General features: G+C 42.5%; 4 protein-coding genes and 1 non-coding gene across 5 annotated transcripts; 2 read left to right on the plus strand and 3 right to left on the minus strand.

The window, feature by feature from the left end:
• Window positions 1-3614: 3614 nt before the first annotated feature.
• LOC118509249 (endocuticle structural glycoprotein SgAbd-8-like) lies at window positions 3615-5307 on the minus strand. Its single transcript, XM_036049583.1, has 2 exons — window positions 5153-5307; window positions 3615-4152 (listed from the first exon to the last, which is right to left on the minus strand). Exons 1-2 carry the CDS (start codon window positions 5162-5164, stop codon window positions 3790-3792), a joined length of 375 nt encoding a protein of 124 aa, XP_035905476.1. The 5' UTR covers window positions 5165-5307; the 3' UTR covers window positions 3615-3789.
• A 12143-nt stretch (window positions 5308-17450) lies between these two features.
• On the minus strand, window positions 17451-18141 carry LOC118513290 (cuticle protein CP14.6-like). Its single transcript, XM_036058863.1, has one exon. The coding sequence runs from the start codon at window positions 18073-18075 to the stop codon at window positions 17632-17634; it is 444 nt and encodes a 147-aa protein (XP_035914756.1). The 5' UTR covers window positions 18076-18141; the 3' UTR covers window positions 17451-17631.
• Window positions 18142-21604: 3463 nt separating this feature from the next.
• LOC118514320 (cuticle protein CP14.6-like) lies at window positions 21605-22310 on the plus strand. Its single transcript, XM_036061104.1, has one exon. It carries the CDS (start codon window positions 21672-21674, stop codon window positions 22113-22115), a length of 444 nt encoding a protein of 147 aa, XP_035916997.1. The 5' UTR covers window positions 21605-21671; the 3' UTR covers window positions 22116-22310.
• A 314-nt stretch (window positions 22311-22624) lies between these two features.
• On the plus strand, window positions 22625-22696 carry Trnap-cgg. Its single transcript has one exon. It is a non-coding gene; the product is annotated as a tRNA-Pro (tRNA).
• Window positions 22697-23026: 330 nt separating this feature from the next.
• LOC118513465 (cuticle protein AMP1A-like) lies at window positions 23027-24355 on the minus strand. Its single transcript, XM_036059242.1, has 2 exons — window positions 24236-24355; window positions 23027-23651 (listed from the first exon to the last, which is right to left on the minus strand). Exons 1-2 carry the CDS (start codon window positions 24248-24250, stop codon window positions 23214-23216), a joined length of 453 nt encoding a protein of 150 aa, XP_035915135.1. The 5' UTR covers window positions 24251-24355; the 3' UTR covers window positions 23027-23213.
• Window positions 24356-24641: the final 286 nt, after the last annotated feature.

A 24641-nucleotide genomic window follows, 5' to 3' on the forward strand; every position in this document is an offset into this window, starting at 1 on the left:
AATAAAAATCAGTTAGATAAAAATTAAAAGTCAGGTTTGAAATTATTAATACTACAAACATGATATTTAACATTTATGAGTATATCGAAATCTTAAACGACCAAATAAGGTAATTTATCATATAAGAAGCTTTTTAAGCTGAAATCAGCGATTACATAACATATATATTATTGACTGACCCAACAACCAACTCTAATCAGTTGTATTTTCTCCAAAGAGTTTTGTACAACGTTTACATAACCCATTTAGTTCAATGATGAATTTCTATAATTTATACCAAAATTTATTTTTAAAATTTTGATTGAATATGTTTACTGCGATGGTTCGATATTAACTATCGGTTTCAAAATTACACACCTCAATGAAGTATCGATTGTTCCTTGCAGTTTTTTTTCTATTTTTTCATTCATACAATTTTAACATTTTAGGATTTATTATTCGCATTTCGTCCTAATTGAAACACTCAGTGTATATGTAAATCAATAAAGCCACACAATTTCTGCTCCTTGGCTCCTGATCTTAAGATTGAGTGAACACCGAAACCGAAGCTTTGCTTGCCGCTTTTAGCGAGCTTAAAGCTGCTGCTCGAAGCTTGTTCGTATGTATATTTCACGCGTCATCTTTCGGCAGTTTTGTGAAGATGTCCAATTCTCGAATCCTCTCGGTATCATAAAACACAACTTAGCGCAGAGAGGAAAAAAGCTAAACAATCAACTCTATTGTAAAAATCAAATCAAGCATAAAAACCCATGAAATGTTTCAACGTCCGTTTCAGACACTTACTACAGCGCGATTAATTTGTGAATAATATTCACAACCGGACTTCTCGCTTCCTAACACTGGTTTGTGCAGCTCATGCAAATGTTACTCACGGTGATGCATTTTCACACCGTATGCTAACAAAAAAAATCCCGTCATCTGAAATAATCTTCACAGCAGCAGTTGAATGTTTTGTTTCCACTCGTTTCATGTCTAGCCGTTTCGTGAGTCATGCGTCAAAATAACACCAAAAAGGCCACCGCGTTTTTTGATAACGCATATGTGTTTCTGCTTTTCTCTCTTATTGTGCTCTTGCTACCCAAAAAATTACTTTACCCAAACCACACCACCAAGTGCCATCTTTCGGCAGCTCCAGTCCGAAAAAGCTCAATCACTTAGCAATAATAGCCCGAGGGTAAAATTCGCAACCAACGCATCTGATAGCAGTGGAACCCCCGTTTTGCCTCCACGGGTCGAACCACGCGACTTTGACAAATTGCAAAGGTAACAAATTCTTGCCGCCATCACCTTGCAATCCCTCCCATGAAGATTTCGGTTTTCGTGCGGGAACAAAGAGCAAAGATGATCTGGTTGTGGTTTGATTTTGTATCGATTTATTCAAATCAGCCATTTAACGGTTTCCGGACGGGTGGACAAAAAGGTCTCTAACGGCATGGGGATGGATCCTGCAGGCGGTGCTGAACCTTGCAAAGGTCAGCATTGCGTGTGTATTCTACGTCTTCGTGTAGTATCGAGGGATATGTTTGAAGTAACGATAGTGAGCTGTTCGGATGCTGCTACAGGGAGTATAAATTTCACATTTTATGGGCAAAGTTTTGAAAGATCAAATTAGTCCAAATAATACATTCGACGTTTTTGCAGGAAATATATGATTAGACTAAAGTTATCTTTATTGCTAGTGTCTCTCGCGCATTACTGCTTGATTAGCTTGATCGAGGATTTGATTCTGGAGATATTCAAAAACAATTCGTGAACATTTTTTTAAATGAATAACTGCATGCAGCTTGAAGATTGTAAAATTGACTGATAGATTTCTTCTTCTTCGTTGGCACTACAACCTCAAAAGGTTTCGCCCTGCCATTTCTGGCTTTCAGTGACTTGATTGTACCCGAGGGATTGCCCTGCAGCGTACAGAGAGGTGGTTTGCATGGGATTTGAATCCCGGTCCTGCCGTGTGAAGACCATTGCCACTATCGCCTCATCCACCAGACCGCCATTGCTAATATACACAGTGGCGGATCAACCTAGGAGCGAAAAGAACGGCCGCTCTGGGCCTTTTGGTCAGGAAGGCCTCATCGTCGAGGGAAATCCTGTTGTTACCCTCTCATATCACATTTAGAGGGACCTCAACTGCCATTTCGCTCGAGGCCTCCAAATATCTTAACGCTCCACTGGATAGACACCGTATAGAAAAGTACAAAAGTAGATTATTATTTAGATTAGGCGACACTTCTTCTTCTTTCTCGGTGATTTGACTTTATTGTTATAATTTGATTGTACCTCGCAGGTGAAATGTACAAGGGGATCATCTGGACTGGATTTGATATCCGGTTGTGCCGTGTAAAGACTGCTGTTACTACTATTTATTCCTTGGGACCAGTTCTTCTTTAGATTCAGAAGACTAAACAGCTCCTTCGCACAGAAGCTACCTCCTGCTCCTGAATAGCTTGTTGAAAAGGCTTTTAAATTCAGCATTCCAAAACATTTGAAATAAACAACGATAATAAAAAAGAACGATTTTGGGAATGCCAGATACATTCAAACACATACCGAGCAGAAACGAAAGCAATTGCCTCCCCATGATTCACTACGATCGTTCAATTAATCCAGTAGCCTAATAACATCGCTACCTGTCACCTGCGCAGTATGCTGTCCTTCCTTAATTGGCTGTATAATTAATGGTTTCCAGTCTGCAGTTTGACTGATACACTTCTCAGCAATGATACAAATAGAGCAGCAATAACCACGCAGATTGTAATCATATTAGCGCACAAACAAGGCCGCCGCTGGTAGACACACCCCTTCCAAAGAGAGTGTTTTATTTGCATAATTTAATAAGCACCTGTGTAGTCAAACCATAGTCACCTTGGTCTATGATATGGCAATGAGATGATTTAAAACGAGTTTCGAGTGCCTGAGGCATTGCGTGCGATGATAAGACGGTTGCCGCGCTTTACCATTTCTCTGTTCCAACAGGTGCCTTTTAAACGAAAGACTTCAACGATCAATCAAGCGACGAACGACGTTTAGTAACACACACCGTTTGGATTGACCATTTAAAGCTCTACTACCGGATGCTCTAAAACACACATCCAGCCTGCTATCATCGGGCGATTCTTCACACTCCCACCAAAAAAAAAACGCTAAACATTTAAATGGTGTGATTTATTTTTATGTTACTCCCAACCGCTCACCGTCGTCACCGTGGTCGGTATCAAATTTCTCATTTAGCGACGAAAACCGATCACCCGCCAGGGAGCGAATTGCTTGACCGGCCATCAAGAAGCTTCATTCGGAGTGGTTCGATTGATAATCGGTGTCATGCGGTGTCTCTGATGCGGTCACACTTGGATTTACCGCGATAAAATAAGCTACTAAATTGGTTGAATTAACACGCTAACGGCTAATGGTGAAGTTTTCTTTTGCGGGAACACGTCTACGTTGGCAGTTTTCTTTGCCTAATTGGGCCACCTACAATGCTTGGTTTTCTTCTAGAAAAACGACACTCTTATGTCCTGTTTGCTGGAGAAAAAACAGATGATTGGCGAACGTCAACGTAGTTTGCTATAAAATTAGAAGCTCTTTCTCTCTGAATCATTTACCAGCGAATCACATACAATTAAAAGGGTTTTTTTATATTTCTTTTATACAAATGTGCATCGAGTATTTTCTGGTTCTGTTTTATCACTAATGTGTCCAGTATGATGTGGTGGTGATGATGGAGTGACCGTTACGATCATTTCGTGGCTGGCAGTTAACGTCTTCATGGACATCCTCGCTCGCTCGTGTTTACTTGCCACCGTTCTGGCTTGCCTGCTTTGCCTCGATGTATCGTAGCGCCCGCAGGATATAGTCCGGAATGGGTGGTGGCGTCGGTAGATGGACACCCTGCGGATGGAATCCATTCTCGTCGGCGGTGTAGGTCAGCACGATCGGTACACCATCGTCACCGACCCACGAAGCCGACCCTTGCACCGACTGTCCTCCGATGCCGCTTTCTTCTGCCTGAATTCCGTTGCTGGTGGAGTATTTGTACGAGTAGGCACCGTCCGGTTCAAGGCGCGATTCGTGCGTCAGAATGTTGGCCGAAGCATCGTCCGCAGCTGGGGCAGCCAAAGCAAGGGCGGCAGCTAGTGCGAGCAGGGAAAACACCTGGGAAGTAGAAGCGCATAGAGGTGCGTGAGTGCATAAGCTGAGCATTACCATTAAGGTGACGATTTTAATGGGCTGACGAAAACAAAAAAGAGGACCATAAAAAGATAGGGCTGAGAGTGTTAAAGAGAACGGCTGCGTAACTGAATTACTACCCACAGTGAGGAAGGTGTTCACTGAGATGAGTTTCATTGCTGACACGATTTGTGCTTTGGATGTACTTGAAAGATTAGGGTTGAGATAGTTTGGCTGCTCCCGTGGTAATGAGTGAGCTTTTTATCTTGCCTAGAAGATACAAGAATCAGTTGTTACAGAAACGATGTACTGGGTATAAACTGAGGTCGTCCAATTATTAAGATAGCCTGTTTGAATGAGATTGCTAGAAGTTTTTTTGGAAAACTAGTACATTTAATATCATAGGCTTGAAGAATTTTCAGTTCAAATAGTTTTAAATTGAGTTTTACCTGCCTGTTCTAGCAATTACATAAAAGTAGACTCAATTTAATCAGGCTAAGGGAGATTAAACCTGTAATTGTTGTACTGCTCCTTCATTTTGGCTAGCTTCATGTATATGATACTTAAACAGTACAAGAGTTAGAGTTAGACAAAAACTGTACTAGCTTGAGCTTTAACCATTTTATGTTTATTTTGGAGATAATCAAAAGGTGAAAAATTGTAAATTTTTCTAGTGGATCGTTTCACTTTTAAAATCATATGTTAATTTCATATGTAATTTCAATTTTAAGAACAGAGGATCATACAATTTCGGTTATTTTCATGATAAACTTCTTTAGAAATTCACATTAATCAAAAAAAACTTCACAGCTGAATTGAACAATCTTGATTTCACTCTATTACACATTACTTTTGACACTTTAGAATCGTTTAGCAACTTATTTTCCCGAATAGTCCACAGGTTTCCCGGAATATTTCACTATTTCAGTCTTCCTGTATCACACTTGGAGTATTTCAACTGAATATTCCCATTTCTGAAACTCACCACTTTGAACATTTTGATACAAATTTTGTATTATCACTTTTCGAGTTTAAAACAGCTCAAGCACACACTCACTGTCACACTGTTTCGCGTTTAAAGGATTTTGCGCTTGATGTACCGAAGCAGAGGACACTGGCTGACTGATTTAATCGAACCCGTCCGACATCTTTATATATCGCGGGATGGCTAGGGCGAGCTTAGAAGATTGCCCAAAAAGCTCGCCCCAATCTAAAATGCCTCTCTCGAAGCTCACAAACACGGCGCATAATGGATCATCAGATCCCCAACAGTAGAACCCGTGAAACGAATCAGGCGAGTGGGGCGAAACAGGTACGTGTTTCGATGAGCAAAATTTGACATCGGTCCAATCCGATGAAGGAGGGACACTGGCCCGTTGATAGTGAGAGTTTGCGGAAGACGCTTCGGGGGTCGGTTGCATTAGAGGATAGGACGCTGCCCTCGGAGGACGGGCATCAAGCGACGGACCGTATGAATGAGTATCTCCGCGTATAACGTTCATTCACAGCACAGTTTGGCGGTGAGTTTGCTTGATTTCTTAGTAGATCGCAGAGTTCATCCGCGTTAGGGGTGCAGTGAGCACGGACTGCTAGGACGATTCCCACCCTTGAAATTGTTTATGGGTTGCTGCTTCTCATCAGCATCTTCAGTGGTACTGGTGTTTTTCGTGGGGTAATTTCGAATATCACGTACAATTTATTAAGCGTTAAGTGCAGTTTCGAAAAGGAACGATTAAACTGGTTATAAAACTGAATGGCTAGTGAACTGCGCTATCAAAATGCTCAATTCAATATTTATGAACAGTGTCGCTTCTATTCTACTCGATTCTAAGTAGACTCAGTTTTTAAGTAGAATTTTCGAGAAATTGTATAATTATAACAAACAACTTAATAAAAATATACAGAATTTTCAACAAAATTGGAGTAAAAAATACTTGTAAATGATAGTCGTGCTGGCTTCGATCAGTTTTTATATGGCTAGACCATAGACCTAGCATTAGTATAAATTATTTTAATTGACTGTTGTTTAACACTAAACGATTTAACCAATTACAACAAAACAACAAACATATGTAAACAAATATATAAACCAAAAAACCACTAAACCTTAAACCTTAGTGTAGGTTAGCTTACCGAATAAGCTTTTTTCATAAAAGGAAAAAAACTCTTAGGTAAAAAAAGAAAATCAATGAATAACAAAACAATAGCAAAGAATTAAAACCCAAAACAAAAAAATATTAAATTTTAATTAAAGGCTGAATAAGAAACATACTAAATAAATTAGTGAATAAGTCTGAAAGTACACATGAAAAAAGGGATATAAACAATGAAAAGATCGTTAATTAGTATACACAGAATATAATATTTAACTTGAACAATGAACTTGAAGCAGTTAAAAAGGAAAAATTATTAAAACAAGATAAAAATAAACCAATCGGACATAAAATACAGTTACTTTCTTAAAACAAATAAATTAAAGTAAAAAACTTGACAAAAATCCTGCAAAAAACTAGATCTTGACAAAGTCAGAATCATTCTTGATTGGCTTTGTATGCATAACATAATACGTTTTAACTCAAATCTATTAAGCCACCTCTGACTCATCAACCAGATAATTCTTCCCTCTAGAAGCTTAAAACGGAAAGCAAAATCCCAAAAAGCCAACAAAAGATGAACTAATAGCGATGACGCAATCCATTCGAACCCGTTCAACAATTCCAGCTGGCCGATCGCCTACATCCGGATGGCTAAATTATTCTTTCACCAGTGGCTCCAGCGCAACATATCGTGCAACATAAAAGCGCTCCCAGCAATGGATAGTCCTACGCTTCGATGGACAATGTAAGCCATTTGTCATTTAAATATAGAACAGGATAAACCTCCCGGTGGTTCGATGGTGGGATTGTGCATTTCCACATCACTTTTCCTTTCGAATCAATCACAAAAACCACTCGAACCTGTTTGGAAGTTTATGATGGTGGGCATCGCATGTGGCTGCACACCTATGCTGAAGGTCAGGCCGAAGAACCGCCAAACACGGTCTCGTGCCAAAACGGGCAGGAAAATACAATACCCACCAGCCGAGCAGCAGCAGCAGCAGCAGCAGCATTGTGGGCCAGCAATTTTTATTGGATTTCTCATCGTAAATTTTCTTTTATCTGCTTGCTGACTGCACGAGATGACGATCGACATTGGCAGTTTATTGGTGGTTGGTCGTGGTCGTCGTTGTTTTGTGTCTTCTTTTTTTCCTCTCGCTCGACGCAGCGACATTAGCATTCGAGTCGAATTTCACACACCACTAGGCATCACGGGCACCAGTGAAAATAAGCGATTCTATTTGGGAGCTTGAAGTTGGCCGTCCCGGTAGAAACGGGAAACAATGAGTGGTTGAAAAATTACTTCCTGGTGGTTTCATTAAAGTGCAATTCGGGAAGTGTTTAGCCAGGCCGATAGGAACCCACGAAGGAAGGTCTTAATTAAACAGTAGGCGGTTGATCGACGTTCTGACCTTATCGGGGTCATTTATTTAGGAGATTGCCTTTGCCGATGGGCCACCAGCTGTGGGCCTCCGTTTTCCGAGTGCCAAGTCGTCCAGTCCCTTACTTCAAACTTCCTTTTACAAATGCATATTTGCATGTTTACTGTCATACGAATTGCCACTAAATAGGTTCTTCGCATTCGTTGAAGCTTATGCTGGCCCAGAACAAAACAAACCCGGAGCATGTTTCAGCGGCAGCGCAAAGCAAAATTTGTAAACAATGCGAAGCTCAGCATCACTCGTTCGGTAGCCTAAGCAATCGCAGTTCTCACCATAAATTCTCACTTATGACAGGCGGCATAACACGCAGCATGCTCATGATTGGAACCGAACGGAACGAAAATCTCAAATGCCGTGTTAATTAGCCCTCAAATTCTGCAACACCTTTCGGCAATGGGAAATGATGGCCCGAGATGCTCAGCTCAGTGAAGCCAATAAGCAAACAACTGCTTTGTTATTGTTTCGGAAGGTGGCGTTTGAAGAAACTATTATGGAAAGGCGCAGCTAATGATTTACGACTTGAAGTTGAAGTACACAATTTTTTGACATTTTATTTCAATTTTCTTAGGCTTTATGGACCATTTTAAATGAAATAAAATAAAACAGACTCGCTCTAATAAATCATTGAATAAAGCAATTATTTCATATATGGACTCTACTCAACTTGGTATGAGGAACTAGCGATTTCTGATACTTCTCAAGACATTTGACTAGCCACTTAAAGGCAAAGCTATCTAATGAGTACTATTTGTGCAAAGCTATATCCTTCAAACTCTGTATTACGGAACTAAATATCATCATCTTCAGCTACGCACCCGATTATCTTCAACACGAACAAGGATCGCCATCAACGAACGCCATCTTGGGCAATATTCAAATCTTCTCGCCTTCGAACTCCGAACTTTTACGAGCGGCCCCATCTTTTCGGCCACCAATAAAACCATAAGCAAACGATTGCAAAAATAAAACGTTCCCCAACACGTTGACCATACCGGCCAGAGAGGAAAAAAATAGGAAAAAAAGCATCCTCCCAAAACCTCCCCCAAAACGACGATGGCATCGCAGAACGATCGATACCAATTAGCCTTGAACTATGCCACGGTTTCAATATCGAGCAATTTCGGTTTCGATAGCCGGTAGGTGCTTGTGCGGGATTGGATTCCTGTTTTTTTTTTTGTTCTTTTTTTGCTCGTCCTGTTCTTGCCAACCATGCCCCCAAAATCTTCCAACTAGGGCTGATGACCCCCGGGCGGGCTGAAACAAAATAAATAAATAAACTGGCGTGATAATAAATGGCGGCACTGATTGGCAAACCGCTGCCAAATCGAAGGATCCAAACACCAAAACGGCCACAAGATAGTTGCGGTTGCGGACGACCTTTCGATTGGCAAAGCGTTGTCCACTTGCTGGTGAGCGAATCCCGCTCATTAACCCAAATTGCTCATCTTCCCAGAGCGATCGGCGGACAGATTGTCTTTCGGTGGAACGCGTGTGTTTGACGAGGTTTGGAATGGTTTTTCCTTTGCGGATCGTTCTTAGGCTTTGTTTAGAAACAGCGCTAAAGGAATGATAGATCTGCATTGATTAAATGTTAATTGATCCATAAAGTGACACTGAAGCGACAAATGTATCAGGAATCGAATGACCAGCGCACACATTATAAACGAATAGTTTAGAAAATTAATTAAAATCCTAGAGAACTATCCAAATCTAATATCTAGTACCTAAATAATTTTTACTTGGAAGTTTTTTTTAAACAATTTATAATTTTCATCTAGTATTTTTTTTCAGCTATCTTTTCTCAGAACAAACTCTGGACATGCTCAATTCAGTTTACCATACAAGAAAGATTCTGCAAACGAATATTACTGTTGGCTGTGAAAGCACATCATCGGACAGTAGCATCTCAGCTTACTAGACAACATAATTTCAATTATTATTAAGTTTCTAATCATAGCATAACAACAGTTTATAGTTTCATTTTGTTAATATTCTGTTGAATACTCGGTTTGTTGAGGAGAATATATGTCAACAGTCAGAGGTGGACTAAAGGCCAACCAAACAGATGCTTGAGGCAGCCCCTGAGTTTTCATGGGGCTGCAGTCATGAGTTCCTGCAAGATGGCTGAGGAGTCCTGGCAGTCTCGATCATTTGGAGGGCTTTGATGGGCCGCTTATGATGTCTTCACTTTGCATCTGACTCGTGTCCAGTGAGCAGAATCGACATGTTAGGGAGCCTTCATCATTTATGCTGCTCAAGGCATCCAAGTAGCTTGATCTATAACTGTCAACATTATAAACAAATATTTCAAACTAGCTATCTAGTAAGGCTAGCTAGCCCATGAACTTAAATGAACACAAATGAACATCTTAGTACTGGGGTACCTTATAAGATTTGTTCCTAGCTCTATTGTCCTAATTGTCCAGTTCTTTGTTCAACTCTGACAATCTTGTAGAATAATTTCATAAAATTTTCTTAAATGTTTAGGCAATGATAAATTTCTTCGTACTGCTCCTAGGTTAAAAAAGAATCCATTACCACCCGCCAGTGCTGCTTATATGATGGTCCAAAGCAAACATAATTCAATGTAATCATTAATTGTCAAAACATGACCTAGTTGGTTGATAAGCCAATTAACATGCAAATTGCAATAGTGCTCGACCTCAACACTGCCATAACCAGAAGTCATTTTTGGCAACAACGATAGCGTTAGCAAAAACCAAAGACTATTAAAATTGCTTCGATTATGATAAACATTTTAAAACCATTTTTTGCTTTGCAAACCGTGGTGCTATGCGCGTGGTGCGCATAAGCTCTCATTAATTGCTTCAAAGATATCCCACCTACCCCAAAAACCAAATCTATCCGCCTACTGGCAAATCTTCTGCCTAGTGACCCGCATAAACCGTATTCAATACGACCTTGCCCACCTCTGCCGAATCTCAACCTCAGCTTGCGATATTAAACATCAACGTAACATAACCGTACAGAATACCCATCTGCTAGCTGATGTTCATCCGAAACATCGAACAAAACTTTAAACATTTAAAACACGCTCATCCTTAGCGCACACTTAAAAACACAACAGCATACTGACGATCGATCGGTCAGGATTTCGACCCGCAGACAGGGACGATGTTTTGTTGCGCTATTCACAATAAAAAAAGGCGAAATCACTCCATTCCATTCGCTCGCTGGCCGGATTATGATTTACGGTCCATTTGGGATGGTTTCGGTTTCGGTTTTATGTTGCATTTATTTTATTCGAATTTTTAACAACCGATCGGTCGGTCTGTAGACGTTCGTACGCGAAGGAACGTTAACTGCGCATTAGCTTTTTTGGGGTGGTTTTCATTTTGCGTAACCCATATTCATAAACGATAAGAGATGTAGAAAGTGTTTTTTCGAGATCAGTATTACAATTGAAAGCGATATATTTGCTTAAAGCTTTAACGAACGAAACACTCAACCACCCTCAACTCTTTGCTGAATCGTTTTGTGGAACAAAATGTTGGACGCTTCGAACGAACCACCTCGGCACGCTTAAGATTAACACATCCGAATCAATCGATTCCAGGGATCACCGATTGAACCCGCCTCTCAAGCTGCTGTGGCATATTATTTTATGAGGACAACCTAATCGAATTAGGTGTGACATAAAAACTGAGATACGACGGACATAAAGATCGTTGTTTGGATATTCGGTCGATTAAAAGCTCAGCCGGTTGATAATGATTCACTTGGGGTCCGTGGCGCATGCTTGAGTGTGCGAGCGCTAAGAGCCAAATCAATGGACCGTTTGTGTCGGATGGGTCATGGGATGGGAGAAAAAGACCGGCAAGGGACGCACATTATTCTGTGGGAAATGTTAGCCCAACAAACTTTTATTGCCTCGAGAAAACGTTAAATATTGAAGTGACATCATCGGGCCGCCGCGCTGTGAATCGCCTCACGCATGTCTCGATGAGCGTTTGCTGCCAGTGCCTTTTCCTGGTGCGTTTCTAACGGGCGTTCGATTGTAGGCGTGAAGATGATTAAGATAACAGATGAGAAGAAGGGTTTACAGATGTTCCGGACTCAAATGTAACGTGTTTAAAAATCAAGGCTTTCGGGAATTGTTTAGGCAATTTTAAATTGCTATTTTAATGTTTGCTCTTTCACATCGTAAAAATCGACCTAGAAGTGTTTGCCTCTTTTGCTTCGATTCCGTTGACAAACCCCTGGGGAGTTGAGGTCTCACTCCATCCCTCCCCTACGACGAGACAGGATTTCCTTTTCGACTTAAGTGGTCTTAATTCCACCGCTCACTTGGTGACAGCGGAGCTTAGCAGCTTCCTACTGCTACGCCGCAATTTAATGAGCAACTTTTCCTGTGGATGAAAATGCGAAGCGACCCGGAGCTTCGGCCGGTAGGACGGTCGTAAAATTTTGCATCATTTAGCTTAGATTTCTGTAGCTAAATATTTCTGTTTGAACTGTGTTTTATGTGATCAAACGACAGTAAAAAAAATCGAGAACTCGCTGTGTGATATTTTGACCGATCATAAAAATTGCAAATGTCAACTATACTATTAATTGATTCAGAATTGATCTTTAATAACTAAGTCTCGTTCTGAGGTCGAACTCCGAACATGGAATTTGTGATGAACTGAAACGCTTGCAGTGCTTTCACAACGGAATGACAGGCTATCTGGGATACTCTTCAACAATATGCCTGAAATAATGGAAGTTTAAGTTTGTTCAAGTCGTTCTTGGAGTGGATCTCGTGAAAAGTGTTTGATTCTCAGAATTTAATTAGTACCCTAAAACTATTTCGTTCTTGAAAGCGAACAACAATATAGAAGAATCGATTCCAAGAACTCGTAGAGACAATACCTCCCGTCAAACTTAACGTCCATTTTGAACGCTTGAACTGATCCATTTCCATCCTAGAGGTTCTTCGTATAATATTGTTTGGAAGCCTTGACCAGGTCTTATTGCAACGTGGTGGCCTATAACTTCTTTAGAAAAAGCCAGAACTGGTTACAAACTAGTTCAAGAAGTACCTTGGTTAGAATTTAGTTAGAATAGTTAGAGAAAGCGCTTGATTATTGTTCGTAAAGAAAAATCTTAGTACAAGTAAATCCTAGACTATGTTGGCCCTCGCTTCTCAGAACCATCTCATAATGCCGTCAATCTGTACACAATGAAGAAGCTGAGTGACAAGGGGCCCTTATAGGACGTTAAACCATTGGATATCAGCCAGACGTTGTAAGAAATCTTCGGATTCATAGCTATATTTCAAATGTTTTATGAAGAGCAAGATCATCAGACATTGTTTGAGGCTGCGATAATACAACATATCACCTTCTCTTAAATAGGTCTGAGACTGGATCATGGACAAATGTTGCTCAATCCAGTCGATGATATGTCTCTTCTCTGAATCATACCGTAAGACCGGGGTTCAAATCCTATTCAAGACCGCCGGCCCGTACGCAAAATCAAGTCACAGAAACCCAGAAATAGCAGGCCGAGACCTCTCGAGGATATTGTCTAGTCCTAATAGTACACAACTACATACTATATTGGTGAGTAATATCTCACAAAAAGTTGATATTGCTCTCGACTATGTGACTATGTGTCCCAAATCCATATCCCAGTTCACGGTATTTGTCTTTCGCAAGTTATGATCGAGCTCACACTTCTATCAAACTCCACCGATAACATAGGTCCTTTGACCTATGGACCACCATCAAGACCTCTTTCTGTCACTTTCATATCGCATCAAAGCAATCCGAGCTTCCTCCGCTCCCTTCACCTACAAACCGACCCAAATCTGAAACCGTTTTCGGATCATCCTCATCACGCGACAACCCTGACGACACTCCTGATTTATGTTCCTTGTGGATAGGTGGCTCGAAACAAAACGTTCGTTTAGGTTTCGTTGCCTCCGAACGAAAAAAAGGAAAAACCCCCGACCCATTCAGTTTCGACAGATGGGTTCCCCAGCGCTCGAATCCGAGACATCACATTTGAATAAATGCGTCGCAAATTAGCAGCTCGTCATTAAAGCATCGACTTTATAGGCTCATTATTTTATTGAACCCGAGTACCAGGGACAGGGGACGCAGGAGTGTGTGCGGGTGGTTCATTTTCACGCTTCACCCACGGGGTGCGTAAACTTCGGGGATGGACCTCCTCGAATGAGTTATCGGACGATTGTGTAGCCTGAGCACTCATATTTTATATGCGCCACAATGGTTTGGGTAGCCTGTTGGGTAGATTTATTTTATTGCATCCATCCAATCAGAGCTCGAGAGACAGGGAAAAAGGGATCACGCGCCCTCCATTAGGCACCTTCGCGACTTTATCGCCCGTAAAGAAGAGGGTGACATTTCGCACAAGGACTTCAAACGTAAGCATATTCTTGGAGAGCAAAATTCCGGTCGGTTATATTTTAATATTTGAATACAAACAACAAATAAAAATGTGTAAGATATGTGATGTTCCTCATTTCACGCTGCTCCATCCGAGTCTAATTTCTTATCAATGAAACACAATCTCAATCAGTAGCGTTTTCGCTTATTCTTAAGCGACACTAATTGCATCTGATTAACCAATCCTGCAAAAGTTGTTCATTAGATGGGTGAACTTATTCCGTTCAAACAATCGGCACCAGCGAACTCAGCTAATCGAGATCATCCTCGCCAAGAACCTTGAACTTCTCCAACATCCGGCACGCACGATCACCGACGACCGATCGACGTGGACAAATCAAATATTGGATCAAAAAAGGTGGACGATGATTTGCGCTAGCACATAAGCAAGAGGATGTACGAAATAAAAGCGGCACACACACGCACTCTCGTGCCCACTCACAAGGGCCTTCCTCGAGAGGGATCCGGACCTAAAGGCAATTGACACTTTATTAAATTAAGCTCTACCACACAACAAACGGCAAATGCTAATATGGCAAAGATTTCAAACCACAGCCAGCTATCAACTCGTCGGCGAAGTAAACCGACCAATGCGTCATGGCGTTGCAAAACCAGCTTACCCAGTTGCAGACACAGAACAGCGGACGAACCGAACAAACGATTTGCGCCCTGCCCGACCTGACTGTTTGGTGGTTCCGTTTATAAAGCGTGTATCTTTATGATCCAATTAAGTTGTCGCTCGGTGCTGCCGTCTCTTCCCTACCAAAACCGTGCGGCCTTGCCAGTGTCGGTGCAAATTTTATTTCCCAAAAATTTGTGTCCAATTATGAATGGAGATCAGCTCCGGTGCGGACGAGCGTGAAGGATGATGGAAGCTGCTGTTGCAGTTTAGCAATGCAACAGGTCACAGCTGTAGTCCTCTTGCTTATTTATATTTATCTCGGCTTTGTCAAAACAGCCGGATAAACCAGACCAGCCAGATCCATTCCTTTCACTTGATTTATTTGTTTTGCTCTCTGTCTCTCTGTTTTCATTGTGATGATCCGATATGCATAAATCATCCACTGCTCTCGGTGACATTTGGTGCTTTTCCGCGTTTGACCAACGAGCAACGAAGTCTCGTTCGATCGCGGAAGACGTCAATCACAACCGGGCACCACTCGGGTGCATTGAGCGATGCATCCGATCGTGACGCCACCATGGCCCGGCAGGTGGCAATCATTCGTCGGCTGGCGTTAATCCGTGGGCGTTGAAGTGCTTCATTTTAGTTTCAATGTGTCAATATTGGCGCAAGGTTGGGGACTGGTTTTGTGCAGGGACTTATGGTTTTCACTACAAAGGCTCAACTCTTTATTATTCCTAAGAATCGGCAGAACTGTGCAAATATGCTCCCGTACAGTAGAGGTAGAACCATATCCAGCGCCAGAATAAGTCGGAGCGTAAAAAGAAAACGATGAAATTAGATTAATATTTGTGCAACGTTTCGGTGAGTGTTTGTTTTCTGGAAGATGTTTGTTTATCTTTGATGTTCGTACCCGTCACTGCCCGGTTCAATGAGTGCAAAATAGGCCCATTGATTAAAGATGTGGTAGCAATGCTCGTGTGTATGTTGGGTGTGTTGGCAATTTTTTCGTTTTTGCTTTGGAATTTCATTCAGTTATTCAAACTCGGCTTTGTACGCTTACGTAAGAAGGTCATGTAGCTTGGTTTACATAATAATTATGATTTTGCTCTTCTTGGTCTGCCATTTCTGATTTCTTTGTCTTAAAATAACTTAACATACCGTAGTTAGATAGTCAGTTCAACGTCCGCATAGAATTGAGTATAGTTCCCTTCGAGCATACAACTGTTTTTCAACAGATTGTCATATTTACTTATGAGTTGATTATAAGTTTACATAACTTTAGTAAAACAATTTTTACAATGTTCCTTCCAATTCGCAATTCACATTTAAATTAATTAAAGTAAACACATACTCTTAACTCAAAACGTATGAATAAAAAGCATAATTGCAAACATATAAAAAATAAAAAAATAGCTTTAAACGTGTAACATTAAGGCAATAACATTCTGGAAATGCTTATAGAACTCGATTCAATAAGAAACCAAACAAAAAAGAAAAACTTTCAATACTAGAACGAATACCAATACGACCAGGCTGTCCTTAATGAATCAAAAAAAGATTAAAATAAATAATGTATGTGTTACATTTTACGTGATATAATCAAACAAAGTGTTTAATTAGATGTGAAAGCATTTTCGTTGAACATACTTAAAAGATAAACTTAAATCCTAACTAATTTAACACCCATTCTCAGCATTGATGCACCCCTCAAAGCTATGCTGAAGAGAAGCATTGCGAATTGCATACCTTTAGGCGTTTACATTTGAAACATATTGCATACTGACATCCGAATGTGCGTTCGCTTCGAGTTGTGCCGTTAAACCGTTGTGAAATTGACCATTATGTGATTTGTTCTTTATTCTACATAAACAGAACAAACAAAAATAAACTCTCTTTGATCAACATTTCGTTTAAATTATTGACCCACGTGCGAAGCGCACGTCCAATGCTCAGACACAACTGTTAATCTTAATTAGCTCCGACATGATCGCTGATAAAAAACGCACCACGTACTGTGCTAACAGCGCCCCAAAAGAATGGCAATCAAACAGTAATTTCTACACCGGCCGCGACCGGCTTCCAGTAATTTTCTTTCACATTTCTTCTGCGCTTCCACCGGGGCAGAACGCAGTCAACCCTACGCACTAACAAGCGTTGTCACATAAGACAAAGAAAAATATCACTACTTTCTTCCTCTTTATTATCATTCCAAACTGTCTGGGGCGGAAAGCACTGTGGAACGATGAAAGCGAGCCAGTACGATGGGGTGTCTCGAAAACCACACACGACGGGTGGCCAACATAAGCGCCGTATGTGTTTCACTTAATTGAGGCAATCAATTATCAAATCGCTGCCGTCGGTAGAATGCAGCAGCGTGCTTCGGTTTCTGCAGAATGCATTCTATGTAGGTCAGAGAAAGAGAGTTATATCATTGCTGCGTGAAAGAACAAGTTGGTTCCGATTTTAATTTGTTCTTTTTTTCTCTTGTCGTGGGTTCATATGTGTTGAAGTGGCTCGTATTTTAAAATAATGAGGTGATTTTGTGACAAAAAGGAAAACTATAGAACGGAACTTGGTTAGTAGGTCAATAGACTTTCAGATAAATTAAGCTACTGAATTTCTGAAGTCTTTATCGGAATTGTATGTACTTTACCTACAAAGAAGACCTAGAAGACTAAAACAACAGCATAATAATATTTGACACCGGGTTTATTTCATTTCCGATTGGATAACAAACAAATTCAACAACGAAATTCAATTCTTCTACTTAATACTACTGCGTGGTGAAACATGGCGAAATGGCAAATTGGTGATCAATGATGTTTGATGCATGTCTGATGAGATGAGATGTTGCCTGATGAGTGGTTTCAGTTCCGTGTGATCACTTAGTACTGTCGCAGCCGAGCGATGGTGGCATCGAGCGCCTCCAGACTGAAGTCCTTCTGGTCCTTGGGCGGGTTGGCACGGATCTGCTCCAGGGTCTTGAACACGTGCTCGGGCGTCGGTGGCGGGGTCGGCAGATGAGCACCCTGCGGCTGGAATCCGTTCTCGTCGGCAACGTACACGACGCGGTACTGGACACCGTCCGGTCCGGTGTACGAGAAGGCACCGTTGGCGTTGTGAGCTCCCAGACCTTCCTCATGGGCAGCGATGCCGTTGCTCGTCTCGTAGCTCCAGTTGTAGTGACCGTCGTCCTTCAGCACATTCTCGTACGATACGATCTGGGCGTGAGCGTCCGGGTTTTGCTGGTGCGAGTAGGCCACCCGATCGAGCGGTCCGGCGGCAACGGTGGCCACAAGCAGGGCGGTAGCGAACACGAAGCGGAACATTTTGAGTGTCGAGTTGTTCGTTGGATTTGCTACGAAACACGCTAATGAATTGACGACGACGGCTGATTAGCTGCAACTGATGCTGACAACTGATCCAGTTCCCTAATTTATACCGACTTCCAAAAATCTGCATCATACATACACTCGCACGACACGCCCAACACCAGGTCAGTCGCGATCGCGGTTCGTTTGCAACCCGACCCGAGTTGGGGGCTTTCGGCGAACACTCCAGCTTCGGTCCGACGGTGTGCGGCTACCCAGGGCCAAGGTCAAGTGTAACCGTTTTCTCGTAGGACGGTACTGATTTTGGGTGGCAACAGACGCGCACGCAATGTCCGTGCAACACCAACAGGTAGGTGATTGATTAAATTTTCATTAACGCATGTCTCCGTAACGTGTTGCTGCTAATCATTATTGAACTGACCGGTATTTCTTGTATTTGGTTACGAGCCAGACGCACCGAACGCACCGAAAATCCGTCTCGATCGATTAGGGGATTACGTCCAGTGAAGGGTAAAGTCATTTCTCTTCATTCCGTACCGGGACGCGGTCGAGTTCTGCTGTCGCTTTCGGTGCTCGGCAACGGCGGAGGATCCCCCCGAACACAGGTCCATAATAAATTAATGAACTAACTCGAGCTTCAAATGGCTACAGCGATCGTTTGCGGAGGCTGGGTTAGGGAGAAAATATGTTGAAGGAATTTCAACGTTCCAACGCTGTTGGATACGACCATCATGTCCGTGCCAAGAAAGGATAAAACCCTATTACCGGCATTAAGGAGACAGGCCGGCGCGAGCAGGTGGATCGATAAGAATTTCACCCGTGCGGTTGTCGTGATGGTTGTTGTGTCGGCTTTAGTCGATGGATTATGTACAACACGAACACGAACACGGGCCTCTGTGCAGTTGTGAAATTATGCAACAAATGTATACGTATTTCGTCATTGAAAAGTTAGGTGAATAATTTAGTAGGTTAGTTAAAATTTGTCTGTTTCGTTGCTTGATTTACAATATCTTCACACTCTAAATTTATAAGATTTTAAATTATTTACTCTAATTATTTTCTATTTTTTTCAACTAACTATCATCAACACTAATGAATCAGACATTCTGGTTATTTTTAGAAATAATAAAAAATTAGTGTTGTTTAAATGAATTCACTTTGGCGTGAGGTATTCTAATGCGATACATTTATTATTCTTAAGTAAGCGTCACTTTTTTTAAATTGTACAACTTGTTAACAAACATTAATCAGGTTTAAGCATAAAAGTGTTTCTTCAGTTGTTTTTGATAATATTATCCAGGTGTATAAATTTTCCCTATATATTAACTTTTTTTCTAGAACGAAAGTAGGTGAAAAGCTTTTTTATTCACTGAAGATTGGACAATCCTTTTAACAGGCTGATAACAAAAATCATATCATTGTATATTCTTCATACGATTTTATATTTAAGTTCCATATCTTTAAAAAATATCAACATTTGAAAAGATTTTTTAAATGAAATTTTAAGGTTTTTATTAAGTTATTTTTATTTAATGTTTTTTTTGGCGAACTTTTGGTTAAAAGTCGTGATTTGTTTATGCAAATTAAATCAATTAAATGTAGACAATATTTTGTATTTCTACCAAACATAATTCACAAAAAAATATTTTCTTGTAAACTTTGAAGTCTTTCACTATTGCATTACTGTTTTCAATTTAACCTTTAAGTTTTCTGCCATAACAGTTAATTAATGGAAATAACTAAAAATTACCCAAGATGGCAAGAATAGTTTTAAAAAACAAATCAATAGAATATTTCATATATTTTTCAATAACAAATCGTCATCAATTGATCCATGATTTGCTAAAACTATTGTCAACTTACGCTTTTTGCAATTGTGTCCTCCAAATAAAGTCATTAAATTAGTACATATCATAATATTAACCCAAGCCAACCAATCCTTTTTGCTGAAATAAGATTTACACCCTTACAATTAGATCTACCCTTACTAAATCCCGATCAGACTTGTTCAACCTAATAAAAGTACAAGGCTCTCCTCGAACAGGACTCCCTACCGAACGGACAACAACGCTGTCCGATTTAATCAGCAAATCATCGCTCAATTCGAATTGTCGCTCCCATTTTAGCTTACAATCGAGCCAACAAGCACCGCCAATTAGAGCTGCACTCAAATGCGTTTTGAAAGCGCCCAACAGGTAAGGACAGTTCCCCGAAAAAGTGTCGGCAGATAGATCACAACCAGCCGGCAGTAACATGATCGGCCTTCCACGGCTAATCCGGTGCGTTCCCTTTATCCCACCGCTGACGGTACCACGGCTAAATCGAGCCACAACACACATGTCCGACATGGGCGACCATTGGCAGCTATGTCGAGAGTCGTCACCTCTGAGGTCAACCACCGTCCGGCATGCGGGTCCATATGGGTTGGCAGAAATTGGCAATTCTACGGGCCGATTGAACTGATTTCGGCACCGACCACCGAACAGGAGTTGAGCGAGCTGGGCTTGGTCCGGACCAAGCTCCACTTTACTCCGGGACGCCCATGTTGCGCGTCCGAGAGGGCGGTCACTTTTATGTGCGGAACCGGCCCACACGCTGGCCTGTGTACGGAGACATAATTACAAACCGAAAAAATGGCGAAAAAACACACACACACACACACACACACACGCGCGCACAAATTCGCCAACCATTGACATTGACCCGGTTGCAGGTATGCGGGTCCTTTCGATCGAAACACCAACGAGACACGCCCGACAACATGCGACAAGGGTTCGTCGCTTGCGCTGGCGGTAAAGTCTTTCTATTGCACGCCGGGGCGGCAGGTTCACGACGCGAAAACAAAGCAACAACAACAACAACAAAAAACTGCTCCACTTTTGCGAACAGGTCGAATTGGACACACATTTTTGCCGGTTCACGTGATGTAAATTGAAAATGGAAGGAAAATGAAGCGATAGGGAAGAAGGAACGAGAGACACAGACAGGGCGAGCGAGCAAGCGCGCAAAAGCATTCAACAATGTTTTATAAGTGTCTCCCAACGTTTAATTTGGAAAGGAATGCCGCTTTTTTTCTTTCTTCTATTTGCAGTCCGATTTGATCAGCACTCCATCTTATCATAACGATCCTTTGGCCCAACCTTTGCGACGCCGGGCACACACACACACACGCGGAATGAGACGAATTGCTTCAACTGCTCATTAGCGTCTGTTGCTAGGCGACTCCCTGGCTAGTGGCTCGTTTTTGGAGTCTTATAAACCTGTATTAATCTACACTTGCGCGTGCTCGTTCGGGCATGTGTGCGTACACGCGTGAGAGTAGACACATTTTGGAAAGGAAGCTAGTGTCCGACCACACCGGCCTGCTCCAATACCCCAAAACTGACCTCGTCAATCCTTCGGAGCGTTGGTTTTTAAGACTCCAGCTGATGTAATACCGAGCAAGGATTTGTAGTGTTTGGGGCAGATATTTGAGGGACGTTTGCTAGTGCACCGGTCATGCGTGTGTGGGGAAGTATATAAAGTCAAACACTCCGGTCATAAGTCATCATTCCACAACGATCCAGCAATCCGGCTACAACACCACACTCAAAATGTTCCGCTTCGTGTTCGCTACCGCCCTGCTTGTGGCCACCGTTGCCGCCGGACCGCTCGATCGGGTGGCCTACTCGCACCAGCAAAACCCGGACGCTCACGCCCAGATCGTATCGTACGAGAATGTGCTGAAGGACGACGGTCACTACAACTGGAGCTACGAGACGAGCAACGGCATCGCTGCCCATGAGGAAGGTCTGGGAGCTCACAACGCCAACGGTGCCTTCTCGTACACCGGACCGGACGGTGTCCAGTACCGCGTCGTGTACGTTGCCGACGAGAACGGATTCCAGCCGCAGGGTGCTCATCTGCCGACCCCGCCACCGACGCCCGAGCACGTGTTCAAGACCCTGGAGCAGATCCGTGCCAACCCGCCCAAGGACCAGAAGGACTTCAGTCTGGAGGCGCTCGATGCCACCATCGCTCGGTTGCGACAGTACTAAGCGATCACACGGAACTGGAACCACTCATCAGGCAACATCTCATCTCATCAGACATGCATCAAACATCATTGATCACCAATTTGCCATTTCGCCATGTTTTCACCACGCAGTAGTATTAAGTAGAAGAATTGAATTTCGTTATTGAATTTGTTTGTTATCCAATCGGAAATGAAATAAACCCGGTGTCAAATATTAGTGGAGTGGTGGTTGTCTGTGGGCTTTATAGGAAAGGGTCTGGCATGAACGATTCTGTTGGGGAAAACGTTGATGGCTGTCTTAAACCGCCCATAAGAGAAAGTAAAACCCCACTCAAAGCTAGCCTTCAACGAAGAGAGTAAATGGGGGCTATTTATAGCTATGAGGAAAAAAGCTCTCTTACAGCTCAATGCGAGTCTTCGAAGGTTCGAGAGAGAGAATTCACCCTTCCTACTATTGTGTATTGATACAACAATGATTGGAGCGTGTTGGAAGTGATTTCTTGTTGAGTTGTTATTTTCTATTGTTTATGTGGCTCGTTGGTCTAGGGGTATGATTCTCGCTTCGGGTGCGAGAGGTCCCGGGTTCAATTCCCGGACGAGCCCAGATTTGTAGTGGATTTTTTTAATACCTACCCATTATATTGCTTTCCAAACTTATCCAAAGGTATGATCAACATGCAAAGCCACTGAAGATGATCGAGTGTAGGTGTTTTTCGAGGCCATCAATAGTCTCTCCTGGAAGAAAGCTGTGCTTCTAACGACAACTTATGATGAAAGCTGTGTATTTTGTAATTCCGCTTGTTAACAGTTCTTCCCAAATCAACTGATATCCTAGTAACTGGACACAACAATGTATTGGAGGAACCTAGACACGATATATCTGCCAAAAATATTTCTTTCCAAGTCAGAAATGAAAAGACCACTCATGTTCTATTATTTTTTCCGAGCAAATGGCGAGGCTTTCATATTTTACATTGTTTTACAAACACACACTAGCGTACGATCGCTAGCGCACGCTCCCTTTATCTAGTACCCTGTACACTTTCATCTCACTAACCTATCCGTGGGGTGGGCTATGGGTTAGCTTCCAGTAGCCAACCCACTGTCACGATCCCATCCTCTAACCGAGGGTGGCGCGCAGTCGGTTCAGGGTAGCATCGAGCGACTCAAGGTCGGCGCCCTCTGGTGGGTTGGCGCGCATATCCTCCAGCATCTTGATCACGTGATCGGGTGCTGGCGGTTCCGTCGGCAGATGAGCACCCTGCGGCTGGAATCCATTCTCGTCGGCAATGTACACGATCTCGTACCGCACACCGTCCGGTGCGGTGAAGGCGAAGTTGCCGTTGGCGTTGGTTCCGTCGTTACTGGCCTGGGACGCACTGATGCCGTTGCTCGTCTCGTAGTTGTAAGTGTACGAACCGTCCGCATTGATCACGGTGTCCTGGTTAAGGGTTTCGGCGCCGGCTTCATCGCCGCCACCACCACCGCCGCCACCGCTGCGGGACTGAGACCGCTGGGGGAGAGCCACGACCAGCGAGACTAGGAGGGAGGCAACGACCTGGAACGTTTGGAAACATTGGACGGAATTATTAAAATTCTTCAGAAAGGAGCAATTTACTTCACATGTTAGAGTGAGTAGGCAAAATAGTAACTTGTACTAAATGCTTTTAGTACAAGCAAATGTCTATGTGCTCTTTGGGCTTTAGAAGCACCACAGGGATTTTTGTACACTAAGATAAGGACTCGAATGTTTGTTCTAATTTGAGGACACAACTTTCAGTCCCCCTTGTCCGTTTGCTATTGAGCATCAAAAACGATCACTATGTGTGGCCCAAGCCTGTCCGGAAGATGGCCGCCGCCCTTACTTCACACACACTTGGCTGCTACTCCGCCGATCATTGCGGTCAGCTTTTGCGAGGAAGTTAGTCGCATTTTCTTTAGCGAATGAAGCGGCAACAGTGACGAGAAAAAATGCGAATTACTTCATCACAAAACCAGCACCCTACGGTTATTGGTGGAAACGTAAGCTTCGTGGCAGACTGTCGCCCCCCCAAATCCGTACACGCTACCGTCCTTCCGCACAATCGCTATTAGAACAACACAACCTCTAGTGCTAGAGGATTCTTGCGCACTGAAACTCACCAATTTTCGGAACATTTTGCACTGTGTGCTTTGCTAAACACGTCACGGTACTACGAAACGCAGATCGGGAGCTGATGTATGCTGTGCTGAGAAGATCTCACAACCAACTGATACGATAACGGTACGATTGGATGCGCTTTATATAATCAGAAAACGTTTTGTTCCCGCACACCGACGCGAACGGCCGGCCTCTAAATGGACGATCTGTTGCAAGGACTTGATTTTTGCCAAACTATTGTTGGCCTTGTTGCTATCCTGCTTCTGTCTCCTTTGCCGTCTCTATCCTGGATAGGTGAAGATGACACGAGCTGCTACCTTACCGGTAACTGTGTGCCCAATCTCGGCGAAGAAGCATCGCTGCGGTATGATCGGTCATCGAGACGATTTTTTGCTAGGACGCTTTGGC

Source organism: Anopheles stephensi, chromosome 3 (assembly GCF_013141755.1).
Source record: "Anopheles stephensi strain Indian chromosome 3, UCI_ANSTEP_V1.0, whole genome shotgun sequence".
NCBI classification, from domain to species: domain Eukaryota; kingdom Metazoa; phylum Arthropoda; class Insecta; order Diptera; family Culicidae; genus Anopheles; species Anopheles stephensi.

Bases quoted from the DNA above. Each gene is read 5' to 3' on its own strand.
- LOC118514320 (XM_036061104.1), top strand. From the start codon at position 21,672: ATGTTCCGCTTCGTGTTCGCTACCGCCCTGCTTGTGGCCACCGTTGCC.
- LOC118513290 (XM_036058863.1), bottom strand. From the start codon at position 18,075: ATGTTCCGCTTCGTGTTCGCTACCGCCCTGCTTGTGGCCACCGTTGCC.